Here is a 27,749-nt window from a genome sequence, read left to right on the forward strand (position 1 = left end):
AAAGAGGGAAACAGGTAATGGAACAAAAGTTAAAACTCAGAAATAAAACCACATATATGGACAATTAATTTACAACAAAGAAGCAAGAAGCCTTTGATGGAGGAAACAGTGTTCTGGGGAAAACTGGACAATCATAAGGAAAGAAGAAAACTACACCACCATCTAATACCATAAACAAAAATTAATTCAAAATGGACTGAAGGGCTAGTGAGAGAGCTTAAGCGGTCTGGGGTGTATGCTCTGACTTGGGAACCCCAGCCCTGACTCAGGATGAACTCAGTAACCTATGCCACTTTCACTGGAGGTAGCCCCTGAGCATCACTGAGGGCCGAGAGTTGAATGTTCAGATCTGAAACCATAGAACACACAGAAAAAGTTGCAGGCAATACACTTTTGACACTGATCTAATAAATATATTTGGAAACTTCATAGAAAAGAAAACAACAAAAGTAAGCAAATGGGCATACCAAATTAAAATTCTCTTGAGTAGTGAAAGAAACTCTAGCCAAAATGAGAAGACATGCTATTTAATGGAAAAAAAGACATTTGCACATTGTAAGTCTGACAAGAGATTAAAATCCCAGATACATAAAGAACTCATAGAATTCAACAAGAATGCAAACAGAAAGCACCTGCATCCGTATCTTGAGGTGCACTATCTCTCTTAAAGATCACGTTAGATACACTCTCGGGTCCCTGAATTCTGTCTCTAACAGAGACAAAGGACTAAGAGACACCCAGGCGCCTTCTTAATATCTTTATCCAGTAACATCTTCTGGTGCTATAACTCAGTCTGTAACTTGTCTCTTAACTACATTCCTTCAGGAAGACAAATAACCCAATTCCTAAGATTCAAGCCAATTTCCTATCTTCTTCTGGACCTTAAAAAGCTAAATCTCATCCCAGCCCATTTATCATAGCTCCCCTAAGATTCAGAGTAGCAGGTGTTAATTCCCAAGTGAATCAAATCGATGGACAAAGAGTTGCCTAACATTCACCTGTAGGGACTGAAAAGGGAACTGCCCACACCAAGCAGGAACTCACCTGGGTTGTCCCTTATTCTCCATGAGGTTTAGGGATGAGCACGGACTCAACCAGAGCCTCTCTGATCTCCCAAGTCCATTTTCCCATAACAGACCAATCACCAATAATTCCGTTTTTTCCAATTATCCCAATTATTCTCCACTGAACTGCCTTGGTATCTTTGTCAAACATCATTTTATGAGAGGGTATGGATTTCTTTCTAGTGTAGGATAACATAGCCTCAGGTAGTTTAGGTTTATTGGGTTACTCCTGTTACAGTGCTCCTATTCCTCTTTATTTGTAGCTTCTTTCTTAGTGTTCTGTTGACTTGTAAATAATGTTTTTCTCTTCTCCTTGAGTCCTTTGCATAGTTTATTCAGAGCAAGTCCTTTTTGTATGGACACAGGAAGACTTAGCAAATGCTATGCTTTTGTAACCTGGGAGTCATTTGACTCTACATGATAGTTTCCTCCTGGGCATCTGTTCTCTCGACCTAAGCCTCAGCTGCCCTTACTTCCTAGCACTCCCAAAAGCAGGGTCCCGACGAGGGACGAGACGGACCCAGGGCAAGCGGTGAGTTGTGTGCTACTTGGCATCGAGATGGGCCTGGCCAAAGTACCTAATGCTTAACTATAAGTTAAGAGCTTGATCATGGACAAATGTTGTCATGATCCAAACAGTGATAACTAGATTCAGACCCTGCTAGGGTGAGGAATGATTAATCTGGCCTGAGTGCTGTGGTCTGAGCCTGTGGCAAGATGTTGCTAGGAGAGCTGCCTTGCAAACCTCAATGTATCTCTTGCTATGTCCATATAAAAATAACTAGTATTAAGATGTTAATAAGTGTTTGGACTAAGGAAAAGGAAAAAAACCTTAAGAGTGAGGAAGGGCTTTGGAATGCCCTGCCCTCAGGAAGGGCTTTCTTATGTTGATTTTGCTACCTGGCTGGGTGTAGCCTAGAGGGCAAGGTGGGAGAGACAAGGAGGAGAGACTAGAGAAGGAGGCAAGAGTTGATCCAGAGAGAGGCCAGAGCTGGGAGTGCGGGAGATGAGAAAGATGGAAGATTGAATAAACGGTAACTAATCAGCAACCAGCTTGGTCCTCGTTCTTCCCTCGCTGGTCCTTGGCCAACGGCCATCCCGATCCAGTCCACACACTGCGGTTCCAGAGCACCGAACACGGGTGGTGAGACAGAGCTGCCCGGAGAGCCCGAGAGCGAGTGCACTCGCCCCTCGGCATGCCTTAGTTTTTTACAGCGATTCTCTACTGTCCCACTGATAGATTGAGCTGTCCTTATACTAACCTCGTATGTTCTTAATTATAGTTTTTTACTGTTCTGAAATCAGGCAAGTGCCACTCTTCCTCTAATTTTAGTCTCCTTTGGAAAGACCATTTTCTATTTTCATATATAAACTTTATAATGAGCTTGTCAATTAAAGAGACCTGTTATGATTTAATATAGATTATACTGAATATAGATCAACTTAGGGATGGTGAGAAAATAAAATTTCCCATAAAAAAGCCTCTGCCCACAAAATATCCATATTTCATAAGTATCAGATCTGTAGCCATTTGTCTAGTTAATTGTTCTGATTCAAAATGACAGTTCCTGTATCTTGTAGTGAAGTCCAGTTAATGCTCCTGAATTAAGTCCAGAGCTAATCAACAAGGTGCTCGGAAGAGACAAACACTATCACACTGAGAGTACACTTATATTTTAAGAAGGACCGAGGACCCTGGGTAATGTCTACTTCCATAGTTACATAGTTCCTACTTCCACTGTTCTTTTGTGAAAATAGTCCTATGGAACCTATTTCCACAAAGGAACTGCAACAGGGAGGGGAAGGGCCAGTTGCCACTTTTACCTTTCTAAGCAGAGAAGGTGATTTCTTGTGTCCTCATTTATGGACTATTATGGCTTCTGGGTATCTTCAAAACAACTGACCTGGTTCTCGTCACATTATCTAGAGGTAAAAAGTAGGTCAAGGGGTGGGGGGGGGGTGGAATGGGCACAAGATGTCTACCATTTCCTGCAAAGAGTTTTTCTTTCTATACCTGGTAGTGCTAAGGGGATACTCCTGGCTCTGAACTCGGGGATCACTTCTGGCAAGCTCAGGGGACCATATGGGATGACAGGGATGAATCTGGGTTAGCTGTGTACAAGGCAATTGCCCTACGTGCTGTAATATCTTTCTGGACCCAGCCTGCAAAGTTTTGAAAAATCTACTTGTGATCTGGAATAGTTCCTATATGCCACCATAATAAAGTTAATAAATCTAAGGTCAAATAAAATTCATTTTAAAGAATATTTACAAAACCAAAAGGGAAAACTACCATTATAACTACATTGAGTCTTCTAAATCATAAATGTGGTTAACTTTCTCCATATATTTATATCCTAATTTCTTTCAGAAATATTTATTGCTTTGCACACGGTCAGTCTGGTTTGATTTCCTGACTTCATGTGTGGTTCCCCCAAGCACCGCCAGGAGTAATCCCTGAGCACAGAACCAGGAGTGAACCCTGTGACCACCAGTGTGGCCCAGAAATGCCCCTGAAAGAAAAATCTATTTTAATTGTTGAACTATAGTGAACAGGATAACTTCCTTTAAAAAATTAATTCTCGGGGCTGGAGCAATAGCACAGCGGGTAGGGCGTTTGCCTTGCACACGTCTGACCCGGGTTTGATTCCCAGCATCCCATATGGTCTCCTGAGCACCGCCAGGGTGATTCTTGAGTGTAGAGCCAGGAGTAACCCCTGTGCATTGTCAGGTGTTACCCAAAAAGATAAATAAATGAATAAATAAATAAATAATAAAAATAAAGACTTAATTCTCATCCCGGTGACACTGAGCTTCTACTAACATGGCTCTGGTATGTGGGGACCAGGACTATTTCTCCAAACCACACGGGGGCACTGGAACTGGACAGTTCCATCCCACCTTCCAGCTCGCCTCTGACTTTGGAAGTCATGACCTCAACCTGCCCCCGGGGCCATCTTGCTACACTCAGCACTTAAGAATCCTGGCCAGTGGGCACCACACACCGGAGAATGCTCCAGGCCCCAGACCAGGCCCATAACACCAAGGTGCCCCAGATGGAGAAGGTGCAGATTCCCCACTTTCTCCAGATGGAATCCTGGCGATAATGAGCTTCTACTAACATGGCTCTGGTATATGGGGACCAGGACTATTTCTTCAACGACCTTTCCTGATATACAAAAAAACGTTCAGGAACGGCTCCTTCACCCCTGAAAGGCCATGATCCCAGAGGCACACAAACCAATCTCAGAATGCAGCAGCTGCTGACAGAAATGCTTCTGGACTGTGAACTAAGCTATGGCCCTGTGCAGCCCCGGAGGGGAAGGGTTTTTGTCCCTCGGCCTTTTGCCCTTTGTGGCAGCATGGCAACTGCCACCTATAAGAGCCAATTGGACTGAGAGGTAGGAGCTTGCTGTGATGGGGCACAGGGGAAATCTCGTGATGGGGGAGGGGGCAGAACCGGCCCTGCTCCCTGCCTAAATGGGACCCCAAGCAGCCGCCCACGAACGGTTCCTCCACTCTTGAACAGCCATGATCCCAGAGGCACACAAACCAATCTTGCACACAAACACAGCGGCTACTGGCAGAAATAACTCTGGACTTAATTACTAAAATACCAGAATTCCAAAACCACGCAGCCACTGTTGCAACCATGCAACATCATATGCTCTTCATTATCAGCAATAAAAAGAAACAAATGATCTAATGATGCCTTTTTGGCAGGTCTGATCGTTGGGGGAAAATTCCAAATAATAATAGTGGGATTTCTGTCGAAAACTGAATGTAATCAAGGTAAAGAGAGAATAAAGTGAAAAATCATCTGTCACACAGGCAGAGTGGGAGGTGGGACGGGGGGATATACTGGGGTTCTTGGTGGTAGAACATGTGCACTGGTGAAGGGATGGGTATTTTATTATTGTATGACTGAGACTTAAACCTGAAAGCTTTGTAACTGTCCTCACGGTGATTCAATTAAAAAAAAAAGTGGAAAAAAATAATTCTTGAACCAGAGTGATAGTCAGCAGGTAGGGTGTTTTGTCTTGCATGCAGCCAACCCAGGTTGGATCCCTGGCACCCCCTATGATCCTCCAAGCACCACCAGGAGTGAGTTCTTGGAGGAGAGTCAGGAGTAAGCCCTGAGCATCACTCTGTGTGATCCTCCAAATTAAAAAATAAGAAGAAATTAAAAATATTAAAAACAAAGTTAATCCTTGGGCCAGATAGTACAGGTAGAATGCCAACCATGGACATGGCCAGGGATCATTCCCTGACACCCTATATGGTCCCCAAACATTGCCAGGAGTGACTCCTGAGCACAGAGCTAGGAGTAAGCCCTGAGTACTGCTGGGTGAGTCCCAAATACAAAACTAAAAAACTAAAAAAATTATTCCTAAGTATTTTATTCATTGTGATATTATTTTTGAATAATACTTTATTTTACTTATTTTCAGATTTCTTTTTGTCAAAACAATACAGCTGCTTGTATCCTGACCTTGCAGTCTTCAATTTTGCTAAATGTACCAATGAGTCCCAATAATCTCTCCCCTACCTCTGGCAGAGTCTTATGGAACTTTCACAAATAAGATTCTCTTGCTGATGGAATAAGAAAAGTTACTTTTTCCTTTTTATATACTTTTACATATAAAATACATATTGTCCTATCGTCATAAATAAACATATTTGTCTACATTATAAATACAACAATATAAGGCTACAATTAGGTTTAAAACAAATATATTCATTTAAAATAATTGGCATATGTAAAAATCTTTAAGGACTTCTTTAAGTCGATGAATGTTAGACAGAGCGGCATCTTGAACTCTCGAGAAACTTCAATGAGTTTGGTCACTGTGTGGATATGGGCTATCATGCTGAATCCCCTTCAGAACCCCGCTTGCTCGCATGGTTGTCCTTCATCCAGTGTTCTGCCTATTCTATACAGGATGACACGAGTGAACAACTTGTAGACGACAGACAGCAGGCAGATTGGGCGACAGTTGCCGATGTCATGGATGTCTCCCTTCTTATACAACAGAACGGTCCTACTGGTTTTCCACTGAGATGGAACCTTGCATTCAGACAGATAGCGTGTGAAGAGTCGGGCCAGTGTATTGATGAGTACTGGTGGCAGATTCTTCAGGTGTTCAGGTCTGACCTTGTCCAAACCAGGTGCTGTTCAAGTCTTTACCAACGAAATGGCATGTAGGATTTCAGAAGAGAGAACGTTGGGAACGACATATCCATCCTGCGGAATTTGGTATGTGGGCAGGTGGACATGGGTGTCAAAGAGATCCGAGTAGAAGTCGTGAATAATCCTCTCCATTGCCTTTCTGGAAGACGTAATAGATTCATCAGGACATCGGAGGGCAGTCATCTTGGTCTTGTAGTTGGCAAAGGACAGGAGAGAGTTGCGAATACTTTTCCCAGCTTCTGCTGCACTGGCCAACACTGCTGCTCTTCTCTCTTTGAGGTCTTTCTTTATCGTATCTCTGCACAGTTTTGTGAGCTTGGATGTTAGCTTGTGGTTGCCTGAGGCTCATGCCACACCACATTGACGAATGAGCTTGAGAGTTTCCAAAGACAGGCATCTCTTTGTGGCTTTCTCACTCTCAGCATTCTTCGCACAGACATGGAGGTGCTGAACCAGTCGATCGTATTCCTTGTAGATGTTGTCAAGGATGGCATCTTCCCACATTGCTGCAATAGTGCCAAAGAGCTCCCAGTTGGTGGTCATCCTGGGAGTTGCCTTCTTAGACTTAAATTTTGCAGACTTTTCTACCCGCTCTGTGAAGTAGAATTTTGCACGAAGTAGATGGTGGTCTGATCCCGTTTGGAATTTTGGGACAACAGCGACATCGGTCAGGCAAACCTTCGATTGAATATGATGTGGTCAATTTCATTGTGGAACTGTCCACCAGGAGACTCCCATGTCCAGCGTTTAGATTGGGCCTTCTGGAACTGTGAGTTACCATGGATGGTCTTGGTCAACATGATGAATTCAGACAGTCTCTCACTCTGATCGTTCCATTCTAGGCCATGTGTCCCAACGTGGAGTTCTTTGGCCGACCTTCTCGGACCTATCTTGGCATTAAAATCACCAACAATGATCTTGTAGAAGGTGTGGTATTCTTTATAGAACTTCTCCAGTTCCATGTAGAACCTCTCAATTTCTTCTTCATCGTAGTTGGAAGTTGGTGCATAGACGATGAAGATAGAAACTGCAGGCAGTGAGCCACATCTATTCAAGCGTAATCATCCAATTCGGGTTGTTAGGCATTCGAATGAATTGATGCTCATGGCCAAGTTCGTGTTGACAAGGACACCAACGCCACCAGTGCCTTTGTTGTCGCATGTTCCGAGGAACAATTCTTCTCCAATGTCGAAAATGGTGTGATGTGATTGATGTCTCCTCGTTTCGGTCAGACCAATGATGTTGTACTTGATCTTCTGTGCTTGCACCATCAGGTCCTCAATGGATGCTTCTGATGCCAGTGTCCGTGCGTTGAAAGTACAGACAATCATTTTAGTCTTTCTTCATTTTGGCAGTCTAGTTTGTCCCCGAGATTTTTTTCAGCCTCTCTTTGCTCATCTTTCTTAATGATGCTGTACTGGGGGCTCTTTTGTTGACAGGTGAATGAAGCCAATTGTTGTTACTGTTGTTGGCATATTGAATACACAATGGGTAGCTTGCTAGGCTCTGCCATGCGGGCGGGATACTCTCGGTAGCTTGCCGGGCTCTCCCAAAGGGACAAAGGCTTTTAGGGTGGCCTCCAATTGCCCTTAGAGGTGTTACAATGGTTCACACTAAATTTGAACCCTACCAAATATGGTGCAGGAATAATGGGTATTAAGTATTAACGCTCTGTCTAACGTTATTGACTTAAAGAAGGCCTTCGATTCAGTTGAGACTGAGGCAGTCACCGAAACCCTGGCCAAACAGGGCGTCCAAACTCAGTATATCAAAATCCTCCATGAGCTGTATTGTGGATTCACCACCAGGATCTCACCATTCTATAAAGAAGTGATCATTGATGTAAAGAGAGGGGTGCAGCAGGGTGATACCATTTCACCTAAATTCTTCAGTGCCACCCTTGAGAACATCATGTGATGACTGGAATGGGAAGGGATGGGAGTGAAGATATATGGTTGGCAATTACACCACCTCCGCTTCGCTGATGACATCATTCTCATAACACCAAACATTAGCCAAGAGGCATAAATGCTGGCCGACTTCGACCACAAGTGTGGAAAGGTTGGATTGCAGCTGAATCTAAACAAGACAATATTCATAAAAAACGAACTGGTCCCTGAGGCTCCATTTGCTCTCAATGGAACGAACATCTCCGAATGCAGCAGCTATGTGTACCAGGGTCAAGAAATCAACATGAGGAATGACTTGGTGCCAGAACTGTGCAGGAGGAAGAGTGGTGTGGAATGCATTCAAGAGTGTCGAAGAAGTGGTTAAGAGAACAAAGAACCTCCAACTCCGGGCACATCTTTTCTATTCCACCATTCTTCCTGCACTAACATATGCCTCAGAGACCTGGGCCCTATGCAAACAGGATGAGAATGCTATTAGGGTATCCCAAAGAGGAATCGAAAGAGCTATGCTGGGAATATCATGTCTTATTCAAGTGAGAGAAGGAATCCGGAGTTCTGACCTCCATTAAAGGTCAAAAATCAGGGATGCTGTTTCATTTGCCAAGGCATCAAAAATCAGATGGGCCAGTCATGTAATGCGATTCAGAGATGACTGCTAGACTAGAGCTGTTACTAACTGGATTCCATGGGAAGTCAGAAGACCTCGTGGTCGCCCACCAACTAGATGGTCAGATTTCTTCGTCAAATCCCTAAATGAACGATTTGAGGCTCTTCCTGTTCCTGGAGCAAGCAGATATCATTGGCCTGCACTAGCATGTGACAGGGACAAATGGAGACGTTACTGGCACCCCGCTCGAGCAAATCGAAGATCAACGGGACAAGTGATACAAGTGATGTAAAAATCTTTAGGAAGATTGGGGCTGGAGCAATAACACAGTGGGTAGGGCGTTTGCCTTGCACGCGGCCGACTCGAGTTCGATTCCCAGCATCCCACATGGTCCCCGGATCACTGTCAGGAGTAATTCCTGAGTGCATGAGCCAGGAGTAACCCCTGTGCACCGCCGGGTGTGACCCAAAAACCAAAAAAAAAAAATCTTTAGGAATATTAAGGGAAGAAAAGAAAAAATGTGCATGTGTGTATTTACTTAATGTGTGCATGTGTGTATTATTTAAATACACACATGCACATTTTTTCTTTTCTTCCCTCAATCTTCCTAAAGATTTTTACATATGCCAATTACCAAGTGGTGTCTTTTCCTTTAAGCCTGAAGATTTCCTTTAGATTTTCTGGAAGAAAGGGCTAGAAGCAACAAATTCTTTCACATTTTGTTACCTTGGCATGACTTTATTCCACTTCTATTTTGGAAGGGCAGTATTAAAAAATACAGAATTACTGGTCGATAAATTCTTTTCTTTCTACCTCTGAGTCTCTGTAATTTCTAATAACAAGTCAGTCAATAATCATATTTTTTGTTGTTGTGGAGGATAATTTTGATTACCATTTCAATTTTCTTGACAGTAACTGGCCTATTTAAACATTGTTTTCTTCTGACTCAACTTTAGAAGGTTACAGGAATCCAAAACATATTCATTTCTGGGCTGGAGAGACAGTAAAGTAGATAGGGTGCTTGCTTTGCATACAGTCAACCCAGGTTCACTCCCCAGCATACCATATGGCTCCTCCAAGCCCATCTGGGAGTGATCCTTGAGTGCAGAGCCAGGAGTAAGCCCTGAGCACTGTCAGGTGTGGCCCCAAAACAATAAAGAAAACTAAAACCCTATCATTTCTGCTAGGTTCTCTTTATACCAACATGGTATAAAGATTTCTGAAGTAATCCCTGATGATCCTTTGAATTTCTGTAGGATGTGTTGTGGCAGCCCCTTTCATTTCTGATTCAATTTACTACATTTTGTTTTCTTTCTGAGCCTTGCTAATGGTTTTTCAATCTTGTATATTTTTTTCAAAGAACCACCTCTTGGTTCTTTTGATCTTTTGAAATGTTTTTTAGTTCCCATTTTATTAATTTATGCTCTAAGTTTTACTGTTTCCTTTCTTCTGCTTGCTTTGGGTTCCCATATTTTCTATTACAGTTGATATATCATGGCTACACTTTTGTTAAAGCTTATTGTACTGGTGTAAAAACACTGTGTCCCACTCCCCCCACTGTTCAGGAGCCTCTACCACTGCTCTTATGTAACCTCTAGTCCATTTTTCATTTTCACCAACCATCCCCCCTAAAATATATTTTTGTTTCCCTTTTTTCATAAGGGTATAGCTGTTTTGACTTCCAAAAGTTTCACTTTGTCCTTCAACAATTTGACTAAATCATTTCTATACACGGTTCTTTTCATGATTATACTACTTGGGTATTAAGTTTCTTAGATCTTTATCCCACTTGGGAAGTTTTGCCCTTATTTCTTTCAAAAATTAAAACAGTTTTGCTCTATTCACACTCTTCCTTCTCTTTTTAGAACCCCCATTAATGCATGGTGGTAATATTTCTACTTCACCACATGTCTCTGCACTTCTGTCAACTTTTCTTTAATCATATTTCTCTCAGATTGGGATTGAATAATTTCTATTTATCTGCCTCCAAATTTGCTGTTTATTCTGCCATGTCAAATATGCTGCTAAATTCATACAGATAATTCTTCAGTTATTGAAGTATATTTCAACTACAGATTTTGTATTTGGTTCTCACTACAGTTTCTATTCCTCCATTATGACTTCATACATTTTGAGTTATTTGTTTCAGGTTTTACTTTAGTTCTTTTCTTACAGGACCCACCTCTGATGCTCAGAGGCCACCAGTCCTGGTGATGCTTATGGGTACATGCTATTTGGAGACTGAACTCAGGCCAGGTGTATTGCAGGTATGTGCTCTACCACTTGAATGATCTCCCTGGTCCTCTTTAATTTCTGTTTTCCTTTAATTTATGACTATAGTTTTGTTAGCTGTTTTGAAGTCTTTGTCTTTCAAGTCCAATACCTTGATCCCAAAGAGTCAGTTTCTAGGATTATTTTTCCCCGTTCTGTATGTCTCTCTCCGTGCCCCTCAATCACTGTCACTGTCACTGTCATCCCGTTGCTCATCGATTTGCTCGAGCAGGCACCAGTAACATCTCCATGTGAGACTTGTTACTGTTTTTGGCATATCAAATACGCCACGGGTAGCTTGCCAGGTTCTGCCATGCGGGCAAGATACTCTCGGTAGCTTGCCGAGCTCTGCGAGAGGGGCGGAGGAATCAAACCCGTGTCAGCCACGTGCAAGGCTAACGCCCTACCCGCTGTGCTATTGCTCCAGCCCGCCCCTCAATAATTTGATAAAAAAACAAGTTCTTTGGGATAATATATTATAGCAACTCACTGTTCTGTTTTGAGACTTTCATCTTTAAATAACTTAACCTGTTAAAATTTTCTCCCTATATTGTGCGGCATTTTAACTCATTTAAGTTCTCATTTTTATTGTTACTTTTATGGCTGGCTTGCTGGAAATCACTTGAATAAATTAGTGGTCAGATTATGATACAGGCCAGCATTATGTTCAAATGCCTCAAGCCTATAAGATTTCTACCGCTACGTGGGTCCAAATTTCAGTTTTCAAATATTCTTAGCCTTTATTTAACACTGAGCTCATTCCAATGTCTACTATGCATACACATTGTGTCCCTGTGGGTTAGAACATTATCCTTTCTTACTTCTCCCTGCTGTTTAGTACTACTGCTCAAAAAAAAAAAATCCTCCCCAATTTCATTTTATTAAAGCTCCATGAGTTACAAAGTTATTCATACAATTTTGACATACAATGTTTTTGATATACAATGTTCCATCAGTGATCCCACCACCAGTTTCTTCTTCCCTCCACCAGAGTTCCCAGGTTCCCTCTCCTACCCCCAACCCAACCCCCAGCCTGCCATTTTGACAGGCATCTTTTAAGTTTGGTTATTAAAGTTTGGGTCTCATGATTTCAGGGTTGTTGACACTGAAAAAAAAATGTTTTAAGTGGTCAATCATGTTATGGTTTATCTGATGGTACCTTTATGCTTAAGCATTATGACCTTTTGGGGAAAACACCATAATTTGTAACACTGTTAATGGTAGGGCTTCATGCCTAGAACCTTCCAACAGTGCATTCTCCACTAGAGCACCCATTTCTTCCCACATGTGCCCAGGTAAGCCCAGTTCTGTAATCTAGCTCTCAGGTTCTACTCTTCCTGAGATTTTGTTATTCTCATATTGGGTTTCTTCCTACCCCACACATGAGAGAGACCATTCTAATAAATTTCTGGCTAATACCAGCCTTCACCAAAACTGAGAATGTAAGCTCAGGCCAGTAACGACATGAGCTATTCCTGTTTATTTCCTACCAAGTTTGATGATTTTCACTGATAAAGCATGGGTTTGGGTTTCTCCTTCCCCGTCTCAAGTCCTCTGCCTCTCTGGCAGCAAGACTGCTGGTCTCTGTCAGTCATCCTTCTACCGACAGAAGCTCGTGGGCTCTAAGCTCGGTGGAAGGAGCGCTGGCAAAGGGCTGCAAAAAGAAAGGCCCTAGAAGGTTTCCAAAGTCATCCCTAGTCCAAAGAGGGGCAGTTTTTCAGGAACAAGTGCTTCTCAGTGCTCCTGGTTGATTTCTAGAGCCCTGAGTCATTCTGAAAATTTTATGCATAGAATTCACTGCACAATATATGCTGCCATTCACATTGGTGGCATATAATTTTGAAAGAACAGAAAACCATATGCTCGAGATACTTAACTCTTAACAAATAGAATTACCAGACATTTACTTGAAGTCTCTCTAAACCTATGATTTCACAATAACTTTCACTGGCTGGAAAAAAATTAAAAAATCAAGAGAAATACAGCAAAGGCAACTTTGCATCTAAGATGCTTTCCAAATGCGCCCCCTGCCCCAAATCCCCCAACATACATCCCCTCAAACTTATACGGAATTTTAGGGTTTAAAAAAATTTATTTTAATTAGTTAAACTATTGGGGTTTTTTTGTCATTGCATTTTTCTATACGAACAAATACAGTGTTTACATCAGTGTTCGGCCATTTCATATAGAAAGCAATGTCTAGCAAAACCTCCACAAGAGATTTGGAAAACACAGCATTTTTTAACATTTTTAATCTTCCCCCTCCTGTTGGGGAGGGCAGGCTTTAAGCATATTTTATGATTTGGGAAAGGCTTAAAATGTATTATGTAAACTAGCAAAATCAAAAGTTATAAAGTATGGAAAATAATATTAATAATAATAATAATAATACTCAAAGGGGTTTTGGTTAAGGATCAGGACATATTACCTTTTCCTCTTTTCCCTATCACTTTATTTACAAATGTATCCTTTCCTAAGTGAAAAGTACTGCTATCAATGTCACAAGCCTATTATATTAACCATGATAAATTACTTTCCTATGCGCCAACAGTTTTAATTACCCTTTCTTTATATGAATGATACACTTTGAGATACAGCAAGAGAGAAAATAAGAGTAATTTGCTTTCGTAAATCATTACCACACAACACATAGGTTTAAAATGACTAAGATCAATTAAGGTTTTAAAAGATGATTTTAAGCACCCTTTGACCAGTACCAGGAAGGAAGTTTCTCCTACATTTTTTATTATTATGATCTAGTATTATCTTCCCCAATAGCCCTCAAAACTGCAAGAGTGAACTTTGCTTTTCTTTGGAATGCAAACATTTCTTTGCCTTGCTCAAGTTACTTTCTTTTTTTCATTTTTTTTTCTTTTTGGGTCACACCCAGCGATGCTCAGGGGTTACTTCTGGCTCTGAGCTCAGGAATTACCCCTGGCGGTACTTGGGGGACCATATGGGATGCCGGGGATTGAACCAAGGTCGGCTGCATGCAAGGCAAATGCCCTTCCCCCTGTACTATTGCTCCAGCCCTCTCAAGTTATTTTCTATAGAATTGTTTCTGTCATGCCCGGTTTCTTTTATTAGTTACTAAATTAAGAATATAGTTTCACAAACATTATAACCTTTCAATACACCGATGGAGGGATGGGTGTTGGAATACTGTATGACTGAAACACAACCATGAACAGCTTTGTAACTGTGTATCACATGGTGATTCAATTAAAAATATTAAATTAAATTTTAAAAAATTAAAGAATATAGTTCAAATATAAGGAGAGTTCTACACGCATTCATATATTTCAAGTTTCTGAAAGCTTTGAATTTCTTAAAAGAGAGCATTGAATAGATGTGGGTTATGGTTATTTGTAAGATAACATTGGTTTGTCCCTCTCCCTTGCCATAGGGAGTCAAGGTTTATCAGATTACACCCAACACAGTGCTCCTGAGTCACTCCCATTCCTTTATCTGTAAACTCTTTTCTGTGCTCTCCTCCCCAACCAGTTAATCACCCTCTTCCCCTAATCAGATTCTGTTAACTTGTAAAATCAGATCCTTCTAAGGACACTGAACTCATATTGTAAGTTAAATATTGCCTTTCTCCCTTCTCCCCCGCCCTGACGAGACCCCGAATTGCCACTCACGAAAGGTTCCCTTGGATACTTATTGAGCTCCTTAACGGCCATGGTCCCAGAGGCACACAAAGGAATCTAGGAACCCACAGGCTTTTGGCAGAAATCCCTCCAGACCTAATTATTAAAATATCAGAATTCCAAAATCACGCAGCCTCTCTTCATAATCAGCAACAGAAATCAAATTTTCTAATGATGGCTTTTCGGCAGGTTTGATTGTTGGGGGGAAATTCCAAATAATAATGGTGAGTCTTTTGTTGAAATATTGAATGTAATCAAAATAGAGAGAGGGTAAAGTGGAAATCATCTGCCACAGGGGGAGGCGTGGAATCAGGGGTTCTTGGTGGTGGAAAATGTGCACTGGTGAAGGGATGGGTGTTTAATCACTGTATGACCAAGACTTAAACCCGAAAGCTTTGTAACTGTTCTCATGATGACTCAATAAATAAAAAATTAAAAATATATTTCCTTTCTCCTCTCTTTATGTCTTTTGCATAGTTTAAAGCAATGTCCTTTTTGTATGGACACAGGAAGACAGTTAATATGCTTTTGTAACTTGGGAATTAACTGACTCCGAATAATATTCACTCCCGGGCATCTGCTTTCTCGACTTAAGCTTCAGTTGCCCTTACTTTGTAGCACCCCAAAAGCAGGGTTCCGACAAGAAACTGAATGGACCCAGGGCAAGCTGTGAGTTACCCTGGCATTGAAATGGGCCAGGCCAAAGCACCACAATACTTAACTGTAAGAACATGGTCATGAACAAATACTGTCATGATCCAAAAAGTAATGATGAGATTAGGACCCTGCTAGAGTTAGGAAACACTAATCTGGCCTGAGCACTATAGTCTGAAATCTAGAGCGAGATGGCCCCAGGAGAACCACTCTACAAACTTAATGTATCTCTTACTGTGTCCATACAAAATGATTAATACTATGACTGTTTATATGTTTGTTGGACAAGGAGAGGAGAAACATACCCATGGGATTCCGCTCTTGGGTGGGTCATCCTGCTGAATGAGAATCTGTCCTAGAAGAAGTTTCCCCTGAGGGAAGGACTTTACCTCTGTTGATTGTATGACCACACCTATATGTAATTATTACCCTAACCGCTCATGCTTTGGGATTTAACTAGGCTGGGAGAGTGGACTGGGGGATCCAGAAGGAGAATGAAGTAGAATGGGGAGGCAGAAGCAGGAAGAAGTATGAAGGAGCAGGACCCAAGAGAAGGATAAGGGGGGCCCGTTGGAAGGAGGAAGAGAATGGAGATGGGGATGGAATAAACCACACCTGACAGCAACCATCCTGGCCCTTATTCCCTCCTTTGTCCGCTCATCGCCATCGGTGGCCCCGGGGTGGGGGAAGTGGGGCAGCCTTTCGTAATTTTATTTTTTGAATATACAGTTATTTTTAGTGGAAGTATATTGGCTATTATTCTTAGACTATAAGAACAGTCACTGACCTGATTCTTAAAGAAACTACTAAAAACAGAATTCCCTTTGCCCTGGCTGCAATATGGGGATGTTATTTCACCAAACATCCCTGTTGGGCATTATTTAGTACTTCTTTTCTATAAAACACCCTCCCTCCAATAAAAAGCTTTCTGAAGTACTATTCTGAAATTTAATGAAGTTTAGTCACTCATCTTAGGAGAAACTAAAGGTGAAAAGTCAAATTAAGAAAGCAATTCACTGTTGACGGAGAAAATGCATAGGGGTTACGGCACTTGCTCTGTGTATGATCCACCCCAGTCCCATCCGCAGCATGAAAAATGTTCCCTAAGCACCATCAGGAGTGATCCCTGAGCAGAGCCAGGAGTAAGCTCTGAGCACCGCTGGATGTGGGCCAGCAAAGCAATAATTAGTTAAAAAGGTATCCAATAAACAGCCTGAAAACTGAAGATGGTGTAGAATTACATACTCCTGCCTAGCACAGCAGTCTTATGTCTTATCCTTCGACAACAACATCTAGTGGTATCTCAATGCCAGCAATGTCTGAACTTAAAATGAAAGTAACAGCTGTTTCCTAGTACTACAAACAAGGATATATGGCGAGTGAAACACCACTTAGTCCTGGAGCTGTGTCGGACTTCTTCATTCTACACATGGCACAGCAACGGTGGCAACCCTTGCACAAAGAGGTCTGTGAAGGGCGTCTGCTAGAGTCTGCCCACATAGTTCTGATGACTTCTTCTATGAGGGGCCCATGGGACCCTTCCAAGAGAGGACCCCCACCCCCATCTCCAGGCTCCCTCTGTAAGAGGAAGAAATACATGACTCTCACCTGGTGGAAGAGAGGACTATGTGTTGCCGGGATCCCCAGCCCGCTGAAGCACATCCCCAGGACCATGTCATCGGGAGCATCATTGCTGTAGCAGCGGCACTTGCTGGAGAGAAGTCTCTTGATGGCCTCTCTGCTGAAGACCATCCTAGGGGGAATCAGAGCAGAGATGGGTCAAGAAGAGCCCCTGCAGACTGCAAACACAGATGAAGGGCATGCCGTTTTGATAAAGGCAAGAGATGTCGGCCAGGGGCTGGAGCGACAGCACAGTGGGGAGGGCGTTTGCCTTGCATGCAGCCGACCCGGGTTCGATTCCCAGCATCCCATATGGTCCCCTGAGCACCACCTGGGGTGATTCCTGAGTGCAGAGCCAGGAGTGACCCCTGTGCATTGCCAGGTGTGACCGCCCCCCCCCCAAAAAAAAGAGATGCCGGCCAGAACAGTGCTTGCTACTGAGGAGTCATTCTGGACCAAAACACCTCTGTACTTTTTGTGAAAGCAAAATCATTTTTTTTAAAGAGAGTTTGACCTCTCTAGGAAGCAACATTTTTCTTTGTACATATCTGTAAAATATGCTAACCCACACAATGTTTTACTTCTAATATGTCACTGGAAAATCAGAATAGGTTTTTCATTTCAAAACACTGGGTTAAAGAAAATCAACCAAAAAAAAATACACTGGATGAGTTCAATAATAAAATCTACTGATATTCCCAGCAGATGGATGGGCCCCGAAATACTATGTACCTTATTCATAACAATGATGACAAAGAGATAAAATCTAACTGGGAAAAAAATCCATCACTTATTCTCCGAGTGATTCCACTCTGGAAAGCTTCTTTCGGTGATATTGAAAAAGAAAAAATAAACAAGAGAGAGTAGGGGGTGGGGAGGCTGAGACAGAAACAGAGAGGGAGAGAAAGGGAGGGAGAGGGAGAGAGGGATGAGAGAGAGAGAAGGAGAGAAGGAAGGAGAGAGGAAGAGACAGGGAGCGAAAGAAGGAGAAAGCTGGGAGAGAGAAAGAGGGGGAGTGAGATAAAGGAGAGAGAAAGAGAGGGGAAGAGAGGAAGAAGAGGGAGAGAAGGAGGGAGAAAGCTGGGAGAGAAAGAGAAATGGAGATGGAGAGATACAGAGTGGGGGAGACAGGGAGGGAGAGAGACTTGCCTCAGACTAGTGCTGTGATTCTACTTGCCCAGCCATTCTGGGTATTTTCTGAGACCTTGTCTCATTTATCTGAGCTCTCCTCCACACTGCAGGAGAACATACACTTTCAAACGCCATTTGCCAGACTTCCTTGCCAGCTAAGCCCTGATCTTATTCTCACAACCAGAGGCACAGTCCTGGAGAGGGTGGCTGCTTCCGGCATGAGGAGCGTCTGGCAGAAGCAAAGGGCAAGGCTCACCAGTTCCAGCAGGGCGTGTGGAAGCATGAGTGGGTGCAGGTGAGGGGTGGTCTCTCAGCAGCACAGAGTCAGTCCTCCCTCTGACCCAGACAGAACCCCCCATAGTCGGGCTCCAGCACACACACGGCTGCTCCAGCCCAAGGGGCAACCGCTGCCTCCAGTGGCTACTCATCTCCCTTCATGTCCTTTCACCTTTTCAACATTTCGGTACCAAGTTTCTGGAAGAAACCTCCTCCTTTCACAGTCCACCTTGATTCCCGGTTTCCATTCTGAGTCTAGAGTAGAAATCAATCTTCTCACTTATTTGTTTTTAAGGGGGACCAGACCCAGCAATGCTCAGGGGTTACTCCTGACTCTGCACTCAGAAATTACTCCTGGCAGTGCTCGGGGGACCATATGGGATGCCAGGGATCCAAACACATCAGCCACATGCAAGGCAAATTTCCTGTCCTACCCACTGTGCTATCGCTCTGCACCCTCTAATTGGCACTTTCTTAAAGGCAAAACTATTTCAAATGAACCCACATGTTCCCGTGGTCGATGATAGGACTCCCACCACCACCACCACCACAGAAAACACTCAATGCAAGTTGGATACATCAGCAAAAGAGAACAGAACTGCTTGAACGTATGATTCAAAAACCTTGACAACCCGTTCAGCGGGGCTCAGAGTTTGCAGCTCAAGCAGCATTGATGACCAAACCCTGAGAACACACAAGACTTGCTCCTTGCCCTTACTTGAAGATCAGAAGAGTCAGTGCAAGTGGATCAGAAGAGTGGGAAATGAAGCTGTTTATTTAAGATGAGACAAGGAAATATCACTGCACAGGAAGGAACAAAGTTCTTGAGAGTCATCCAAAATGGAAAACCTAAGGTCTAAACATGCATCCTAACTTGCCTTTCTCTACCACAGTCTATTTTCCACTGGTGACGAGGAGGGGGGGCCTTATACCAGTGGGGCAACTGTGTCTGACTGCGGCTCAGACCAAGCCCAGGAAAAGAGGCAGGCCAGGGCTCCCGAGGACCGCAAACAAGTGTTTCCCTTAAACTTAAACTGTCTGTCTGCTGCCTCATCAAGAAATGGTAACTGCATCCAGCCTGAGCTGTCATCCACTTCTCTTAAGTTCTATATAAATAAAAATGCTTTCATTGTTCTTTTTTTGTTGTCAGTATTCAGTAGGATGAGAAAGAAAAGGCAGGCATTTTACTTGAGCCCACACTCTGAAAAATTAACTTCATAGGAAAATAAAAGCATACAATGGTTTCTAATCAGTTTTTCTGATATTTGCCTACTCCCACTGAATAGAACTAATAATACTTGTCTGTTAGTATTCTGATGCACTCATTCAAAATGAAGCAGCCTCCCAAGATGGAAAATTACCAGGCATATCATGGTATGCCAGCTCTACTTCCCATCTTTTAATATTATTTTTTGAAAATGTCGCAAGACTTCAATACTACTAATAAAATTAAAATATTAAAAGCCTGACTTATTTTAACACACAATATCCTAACTTTAAAAACAGAAAAAGAACTGAAATGAGAGGCAGGGATTTTCTCAGGCCATAACTTCAAACCAAGAACTCCAACAGAAACGAAAATGCAAGAGAAACATAATGCACCACCCTTGTCACCCTGTCTTCTAGCAGATGAACCTTGGCTATCTCTCTGGGAAAGATTTCCATGGCCTTTTCGGGGAGGTCACCAAACAGACCACTGGCATACCCACCAAAAATGCGTGAATCTGCCTTTCACCCAAACATGGGTGAAAAACATGGGTAAAAGTTTTCGAAGAAGAAATTGTTTGTTGAATTAGTTGTCTCTGAAACACCAAAACTTTCAAGGACAAAGAAACAAAATGAAAAATGGATATTAGGAGACAAATCATTCAGTGTATCACTTGTATCACCTGTCATTCCATTGTTCATTAATTTGCTCGAGCGGGTGCCAGTAACGTCTCCATTTGTCCCTGTCGAGTGCTAGTGTAGCCCAATGGCATCTGCAAGCTCTAGAAACACGAAGAGCCTCAAACTGTTCATTCAGGCTCTTGACAAAGAAGTATGACCAGAATCTGGTGCTCTGGTGAGCAGCCAGGCGTGTGGCCCAACCACAAGAAGAAATGGTGGGTAGAGAAGGGTGGCAGCACTATTATACAAGGTATTCAGGGCTTCAAACATGCAAGCCATGTGTTCTGCGCAAGGAAAGAAGGAAGGAGGGGGGGAGGGGGGAGGGAAAAGTGGAAGGAAGAGATAGAAAGAGAGAGAGAGGGAGGAGAGAGAGGGGAGGACGGAGAATGAGAGGAAAGAAGAAGGAGGGAGGGAGGTGGGAAGGAGAGAGGGAAGGAGAGAGAAAGAAAGGGAGGGAGAGAAGGGAAGGAAGGAAGGAAGGAAGGAAGGAAGGAAGGAAGGAAGGAAGGAAGGAAGGAAGGAAGGAAGGAAGGAAGGAAGGAAGGAAGGTGATAAAATGTTGGTGCTGGAACAAGTGCTCAAAGGGCTGAGTGCATGCAGGAGGCTGGAGCTCAATCCCAGATACCACACAGTCCCTCAAGCACTGCCAGGAGTGTCCCTGAGCTGGGAAAAGTCCCTGAGCACCACAAGATAGATCCCCCAAACAAAAATAAAACAAAAATCAATTCTATGAATGTTGTTTCTAAAGTTAGATCACCAGTTGTCTGATGGGAAACCCGAGAAACTATGCAACATTGTGTCTAAAGCTATTATCAGAGGCTGATAAAAGAGACATCATTGGAGAATGCTTCTGGGCCTCTGAAAAAGTCTATTAAAAACAGTGTCATGCTGGTCACAGTTCTATATAGATCAATGTCCAGTATTCATACATTTCTTTATTCATTTATTCATTGAAATGTGAAAAAAATTAGTTTTCATGCTAGGAAGTAGGGAAATAATGAGAAATGAGACACAGGTAATGCCTTTAAATAATTCATAACTTAGGTGGCAAACAGAAAAATAAATAGACAACTAAATGATAATGGTTTGCATAATATGCCACGAAAGTACATTAGAAAAGCATAAAACCCAAAGTTGAAAGACTAGACTCGGCTGATGACAGTTAATATTAAGTGCAAAGAATGGTCAGCAGGCAGTCAGGGAACAGAAACAATGATGCTCCATGGACAAGCACATACCAAACCTTAGTGAAGTGTGTGTGTGTGGGGGGGGGGGGGGAGCGCAGGACAATGGCTCTGGGGAACTGAAGTAAGGTCAGTACAAATTTTGTAAGATAAGGATGCAGAAGAATGATAAATGCATCTGCCAAGATCGTGAGAGCCCTGGTAAGCCCGATGAGAATTCTGGACTTGATCCCAAAAGCAACGTGAAGTTTTAAAAGGAGACAAAACTGCCACAGAGGCAGGGTGGGGTGAGGGGAGTGGGCAGGGGTGGTGGGAGGGATACTGGGATCATTAGTGGTGGAGAATGGGCACTGGTAGAGGGATGGGTACTAAATCATTGTATGACTGAAACACAAGCACAAAAGTTTGTAAATCTGTAACTGTACCCCACAGTGATTCAATAATAAAAATTTTTAAAAGATAAATAAATAAAATGAAATAAAAGGAGGCAAAAGACTCATCCCATGAACCTATGGGTTTGTGAGGGGCAGTGGATGCTCAACTATCTGCACTGTAGCACTGTCATCCCATTGCTTATTGATTTGCTAAAGTGGGCACCAGTAACATCTCCATTGTGAGACTTGTTGTTACTGTTTTTATGCCACAGGCAGCTTGCCAGGCTCTGCCGTGTGGGCGGGATACTCTTGGTAGCTTGCCGGGCTCTCAAAGAGGGACAGAAGAATCGAATCCGGGTCGGTCGTGTGCAAGGCAAATGCCCTACCCGCTGTGCTATCAATACAGTCCTGCTCAACTATCTAGGGGAACTAATTTCTAGAAAGGAGACTCCTTCCAAGAGGGGGAGTGGCAAGCTAGGCATGGTTTAAGTAAATAAAATGAGAAATTAGAGTCAGAAAGATGGGAATAAGTAAGGATAGGACAGTGATCTAGAGATTAGATAAAGAGCTTTAGGAAGTAAATCTGAAAAATTGCTCAGAGATCAAAGCTATAGGTGAGAAGCACTGTGGTCAGGCTCCCCAGAGATCACCAGAGACCACTGCTCAGCAGCTAAGGTAGAAAAGCAAGTGGAAAGCTTGACGGAATTGGGAGCTCTGGAGGCAGAGGTGGTCCAAGTTGAGAACTCTTGGAATGTATTGAAGGACAGAAGAGAGAAAGTGAAGCCAGTGGCAGGAAGAAGTTTTAAGAAAAGAAGGATGGTAACCAGGTAGACATTAAACAGACAAGAGGTTGAATGTGGTTTGGCAGCGTTTGTTTCCCAGCTGAGGAGGGGGAGCAAAGACACTAAGACCATGTATTTGCCAGTCTGGCATTAGCCTGTGCACTCCTGTAGGAACTGTGGCTGTAATCTGCAACCCCAGTACCAGTCAGACTGGCATACGGCAGGCTAGTGAATGAGTATCTAACCGCGGAATGAAAGGCAACACTGGTTCGGTAGGTGAGCACATTTTCAGGAGGACGCAAGTGCCTGTTTCAGAAATAACAGCTAAATCTAACAAGGAAGGAAGACAAATAGTTTTCCTGCAGAAAGCACACATAACGTGAATTCTATGTCAAAAATGTAATCAAGTTTTTGTGTTATATATAAACCCACAGACAAACAACAGGGCCTCTTCCAAAATTGGAAAGTTCTGGCTCTATGGTGCCGTGAGCTGATCCTTACTTTGCCCCAGTACTTCATCCAAAAAACTAAGTGCATTCACTTAAGGCTGCAGTTCATTTGAGCTTTCTAAACAGAGAGGCCAATTTCCTTGGCATTAGATTGTAATGTCTTTTCAAAAGTATATGCATTCCCATCACCCACTTCCTGCTCAGGTCTAATTATCCCTATGAAAAACCCAGCTCCAGGGCTATGCTCTACTCACCAGAGTCAGCCAAACCAGGACGACAGGTAGAGAATTCCTGAAATCCTTCAATTTTTTTTTTTCCTTTTACTTTTTTTTCGTGGGGGAGTCACACCCAGCAATGCTCAGGGATTACTTCTGGTTCTGCACTCAGGAATTACTCTTGGTGGTGCTTGAGGGACCATATGGATGGCGGGGATTGAGCCCTGGTCGGCCGTGTGCAAGACAAATGCCCTACCTGCTATCACTCCGGCCCAGAGATACTTCAATTCTATAGTGTAAAGTAAGACTCCAAAGGCCTCAGAACTTTATGACTCAATGTCTGGCATATAGTTGACATTCAACAAACACATAATGAATGAGTGTAAATTACTATAGTTAATAATAAGCTCTGATGCTCCCTAAGTACAATAGCAAAGACTGTAGAAACAGTAAAAAAAAAAAAAAAAAGACTTACTGCTCAATTAATCTACCCCTATAAATCACATTAACAATCTTTCCCCCAGAAGAGAGAAGCAGATGCTTCCTTTAAAAAAAATGAGTTTTACCTGTTATTTAAAACCTATAAACCCCATACAAATATCACTTAATTAGTTGTCTAAACTACTTCTGAACTCTGATTTATAAGCACATATAATTGAAGTCTAATGACTTGCTTTCTGGAGTGAAAATCTATATCCATTTTTTGTGCCCATTTAAACAATCAAAACTAATTGGCTGCTGCCTCAGAAGCAATCATTTCTATCAGGATATTTCTACCAAGTCCCCTGACAAGCATTTTTATACTGTGTCTTCAAGAGAGAGAATATTGTTTGCTCTGGGTTCTTTTCACATTTAGCAAATTTACCATTCAAAGAACTACCACTGGCAAAGCACTTTCTTATCAGTACCTATCCCATCGCCACCACTGTATCATGGAGAGTGAAGCTTAATACTCTGAATATTTCCAGAAAACCAGGATTATACTTACCCTCCTCCCCCAGTGACATAGCTGTACCCGCCGGTGCCCAGGCCATAGCCGTAGCGCTCTCCCAGAAACAGCGGCTCACTGGCATCATAACAGCTGAGCAAGTGTTGGAGCCTGGAGATGCTATCAGAGGAAACAAAAGCCAGAGTTACCTTAATTCAAGTGTGTCTGCAGAGATTATGGTACAGACGGCTCAGTGCTATCGGGCGACACTGAAGTCATTTAGAGACGAAGTAGGGGTGATTTACAGAACTGGACTTTTTTTACAGAAAAGGACATACTGTTGCTATAAAAAACAGGAGAGAAATTGAGAAACAAGACTTACTCCCCAGTTTTAAGAAGCCCCTGCCAGGCGTGGCACCAGGTTTAGATGAGGAGGGCTAGTAGGTTAACAGGGTAAAGGAAGTGGCTGACTGCAAACTCACTTCTACCAATCTGCTTCCCAGAGGGGAGGGCATTTCTCTTGCATGCGGCTGACCTGGATTTGATTCCTGCCACCACATTCAGACCCCCAGCCCCCAACAGGAGTGACTTCTGCGTGCAGAGTCAGGAGTCAACCTTGAGAAACACTGGGTGTGCCCCCCAAAAAACAAAACAAAAACACTCTAAATCTCTCTCCTATCCCCTAAAAGGGGCTTTTGAAGCAAAAATGAGGACAACATAACAGCTTGCAGCTGCTATGTACAGAGGCGAGTCTGGGCAGCATGCCCGACGATGATGCACCAACACACAGACAATGTCCACGTGTCCTTCTGTGGTAACACTCTACTGGATCACCCAGTCCAGGGCCTGTCTCACTTCTCTAGCCATCAATTGCCACATTCTTCAGTTTTAAAGATTTATTGAGAAGATACTTTAACATCAGCAAACACACTAGTTCTCACGTAAATTTTCCTTGAGGGAAGGAAAGGGCAGAGAGGAATAATAAGGGGTGGAGGAAAGTCTAGGATACTTTGGCAGAGGCACAGATAAGTTGTACACCAAATCCATTAATACTAACACTTGGACTGTGTTACCCAACAACAACAAAATATGTTCTTAATTTCCTCTAGAAATCAGGAGACAGGACAAGGGGGAAATCGTATATCAAGTATATTTAAAGAGGGAAACCATATACCTAGTACTATTCCCTGGGGACTTACTGGTTTGTAATAAGAAAACCCTCCAGGGACTCAGGAGATAGCTCAAAAGGCTAGAGGATATGCTATGCATATGAGAAGCCCAGATTCCATCCCCACCCAACCACATACAGGCACGTCGCACCCGCCTCCCCCATCCCACACATACCATATGATTCCTGAAAGCATGGTAGGAAGCAACTGTGAAGCAAGGCACTAGGATTACACCCACCACCTCCTATTGTGGCCCCCAAACAAGAATAAACACACCAACTCTTAATTCCAGAGGTTCATAATTCATGACTGTCCTTAATCATATTGATGCTGAATCTGTCCCAGACTTGGCCAGTGAGAGCCTAATCTAGCTTGCTTTAAAACTCTCTTCACGGTTCTTTTTATAAAAATCACTTCGTTACTTTCTGGAAGTAAAAAAGAATTATTTCATTTGAAAACTTATGCTACCTCTTTCTTATTAATGTTTAACATTATTTATCTCCTAATGATTTTAAGATTCTTTTTCTAGAATTTTAAATAGGAAATGGCTTTTTTTTAAGGTTTTACTGTACCTGGGATGAAGAGATAGTACAGTGGGCAGGATGCTAGCCTTGCATCAGATCAACCCAGGCTTGATCTCTAGTATCACATATGGTCCTCTCAAGGCCCACCATTAGTGATTCCTGAGTTCAGAGCCAGGAGTAAGTCCTCAATACTGCTCAATACCCAAAATACAAATTAAATAAATTAATTTTTTTAAAGGCAGCAACATATCAAAGAACTGCCATATGACTCACACTGAATTTTTCAAATGAAACTTTACAGGCCCAAAGAAATGTTATTATACAGCCAAAATCTTGAATCAAAAGAAATTCTAACCAAGAATCACATATCTTGCCAGATTATTACTTGGATTTTAAAGAGTGAGAAAAACACTTTAAAAAAAAAACAGCTAAAGACATCCATGACTTCTAAACCAGCTTTGCAATAAATGCTAAATGGCATTCTTTTCAAAGAAAAGGAAACTCCACATCAAAGCAGTTAACATACTTCTAAAAAAACCATCAAAAAGGAGAAAGAAGGAAAGTAATAAAGGGGACTATAGAATGAATTCAGACTTTATTGAGAAAGTAAATTGAAAGTTTCTGAAGTTAACTACATAGTAACCACAAAACATATATATTAAGAATTAATAAGAAAAGACAGAACAAAAGCTGAACACTACCCAAGAAGCAGTCACCAGTGTGCAGGTAAGGAAAAGAAAAGAAAGCCATAGAAACAAAGGCAAAACAAAAACCATTCAAAATCCTCAGGTACAAATGGCAAACAATCCCTTGATGTCAATAATTTCACTGACTTCACTAATTTCACTAAATAATTTCACTGACTTCACTGATTTCACTAAATTCAATGGTTTGAATGCCCCAGTCAAAAGCAGAGGTTGGATGGGTGGATCAGGTTGGTGGCTGCTACCAGAGACAAACTTGGGGGCTAGAGCCACAGGACAGGCTTAGTATGGCTTAGCATAGAAAACATGAAAGCTAAGGTTAGGATTGGGTAGAATTTAGGTGTTAAGAATAGCTGTATTGGGCCGGAGCGATAGCACAGCGGGTAGGGTGTTTGCCTTGCACGCCCGGCATCCCATATGGTCCCCCAAGCACCGCCAGGAGCAATTCCTGAGTGTAAAGCCAGGAGTAACCCCTGAGCATCGCTGGGTGTGACCCAAAAAGCAAAAAAAAAAAAAAAAAAAGAATAGCTGTATTGAGGTCCAGACCCCGCACCAGACTGTCTTCACTGAGGCAACTCAGTGGGGGTCAGGTTGAGTGTCCCTCCCCGCCGCAGCAGAAAACCTCCAGAACTCAACTGCCGCCATGTTCATGGCCGCTTTCCACAGGCTCAGATGAGCCTCACCCATGAGTGAATCTACAAAAAAACCTAGGTATGTGGGACCCATTACTGAATTATTCAAGCTCGCTGGGAGCCATAATAGGTCTCCTCTCCCCATCTCCCAAGTTTACCAGTAGCTTGGCAGTCACACCACAAACTACCCCTGGTGCCATATAATCTCATCAGCAGCCAAGATCCAGAAACTCAGATATAAAGCTCCTGGAAAGAGCAACACAGACCTCACCCATTAGTAAGCCTGCTCTAAAATCATATTCTAAATTTTAGAATTCCCAGAATATGCAGCAGCATTCGTGGCAGCATGAGCTCTCAGACTCTACAACACTGATGTACCAAGAGTAGCACACATTTGTTTGGGTTTAACAAACATGTTGTAATCTCTTACATAAGGGCTTGCTTAATGGGGCTCCAAGATGAAATACAACAATCTTCACACACTTTCCTCTTATGGTGGTGGAAAGGTGCAATGCTGGTGGGAC

At 42.6% G+C, this 27,749-nt stretch overlaps 1 protein-coding gene across 3 annotated transcripts in view; it reads right to left on the minus strand.

The window, feature by feature from the left end:
- Nucleotides 1-27,749, minus strand: part of B3GLCT (beta 3-glucosyltransferase) — a 131,342-nt gene that overhangs the window by 6,423 nt on the left and 97,170 nt on the right. For all 3 annotated transcript variants that reach the window (XM_055122776.1, XM_055122768.1, XM_055122762.1), the window contains exons 13-14: nt 24,257-24,376; nt 16,959-17,103 (exon numbers count right to left, since the gene is read on the minus strand). In XM_055122776.1, the coding sequence (XP_054978751.1) occupies nt 16,959-17,103; nt 24,257-24,376 (265 nt within the window). The remainder of the gene's footprint in view (nt 1-16,958; nt 17,104-24,256; nt 24,377-27,749) is intronic.

This window comes from Sorex araneus, chromosome 1, assembly GCF_027595985.1.
Source record: "Sorex araneus isolate mSorAra2 chromosome 1, mSorAra2.pri, whole genome shotgun sequence".
Taxonomy (NCBI): domain Eukaryota; kingdom Metazoa; phylum Chordata; class Mammalia; order Eulipotyphla; family Soricidae; genus Sorex; species Sorex araneus.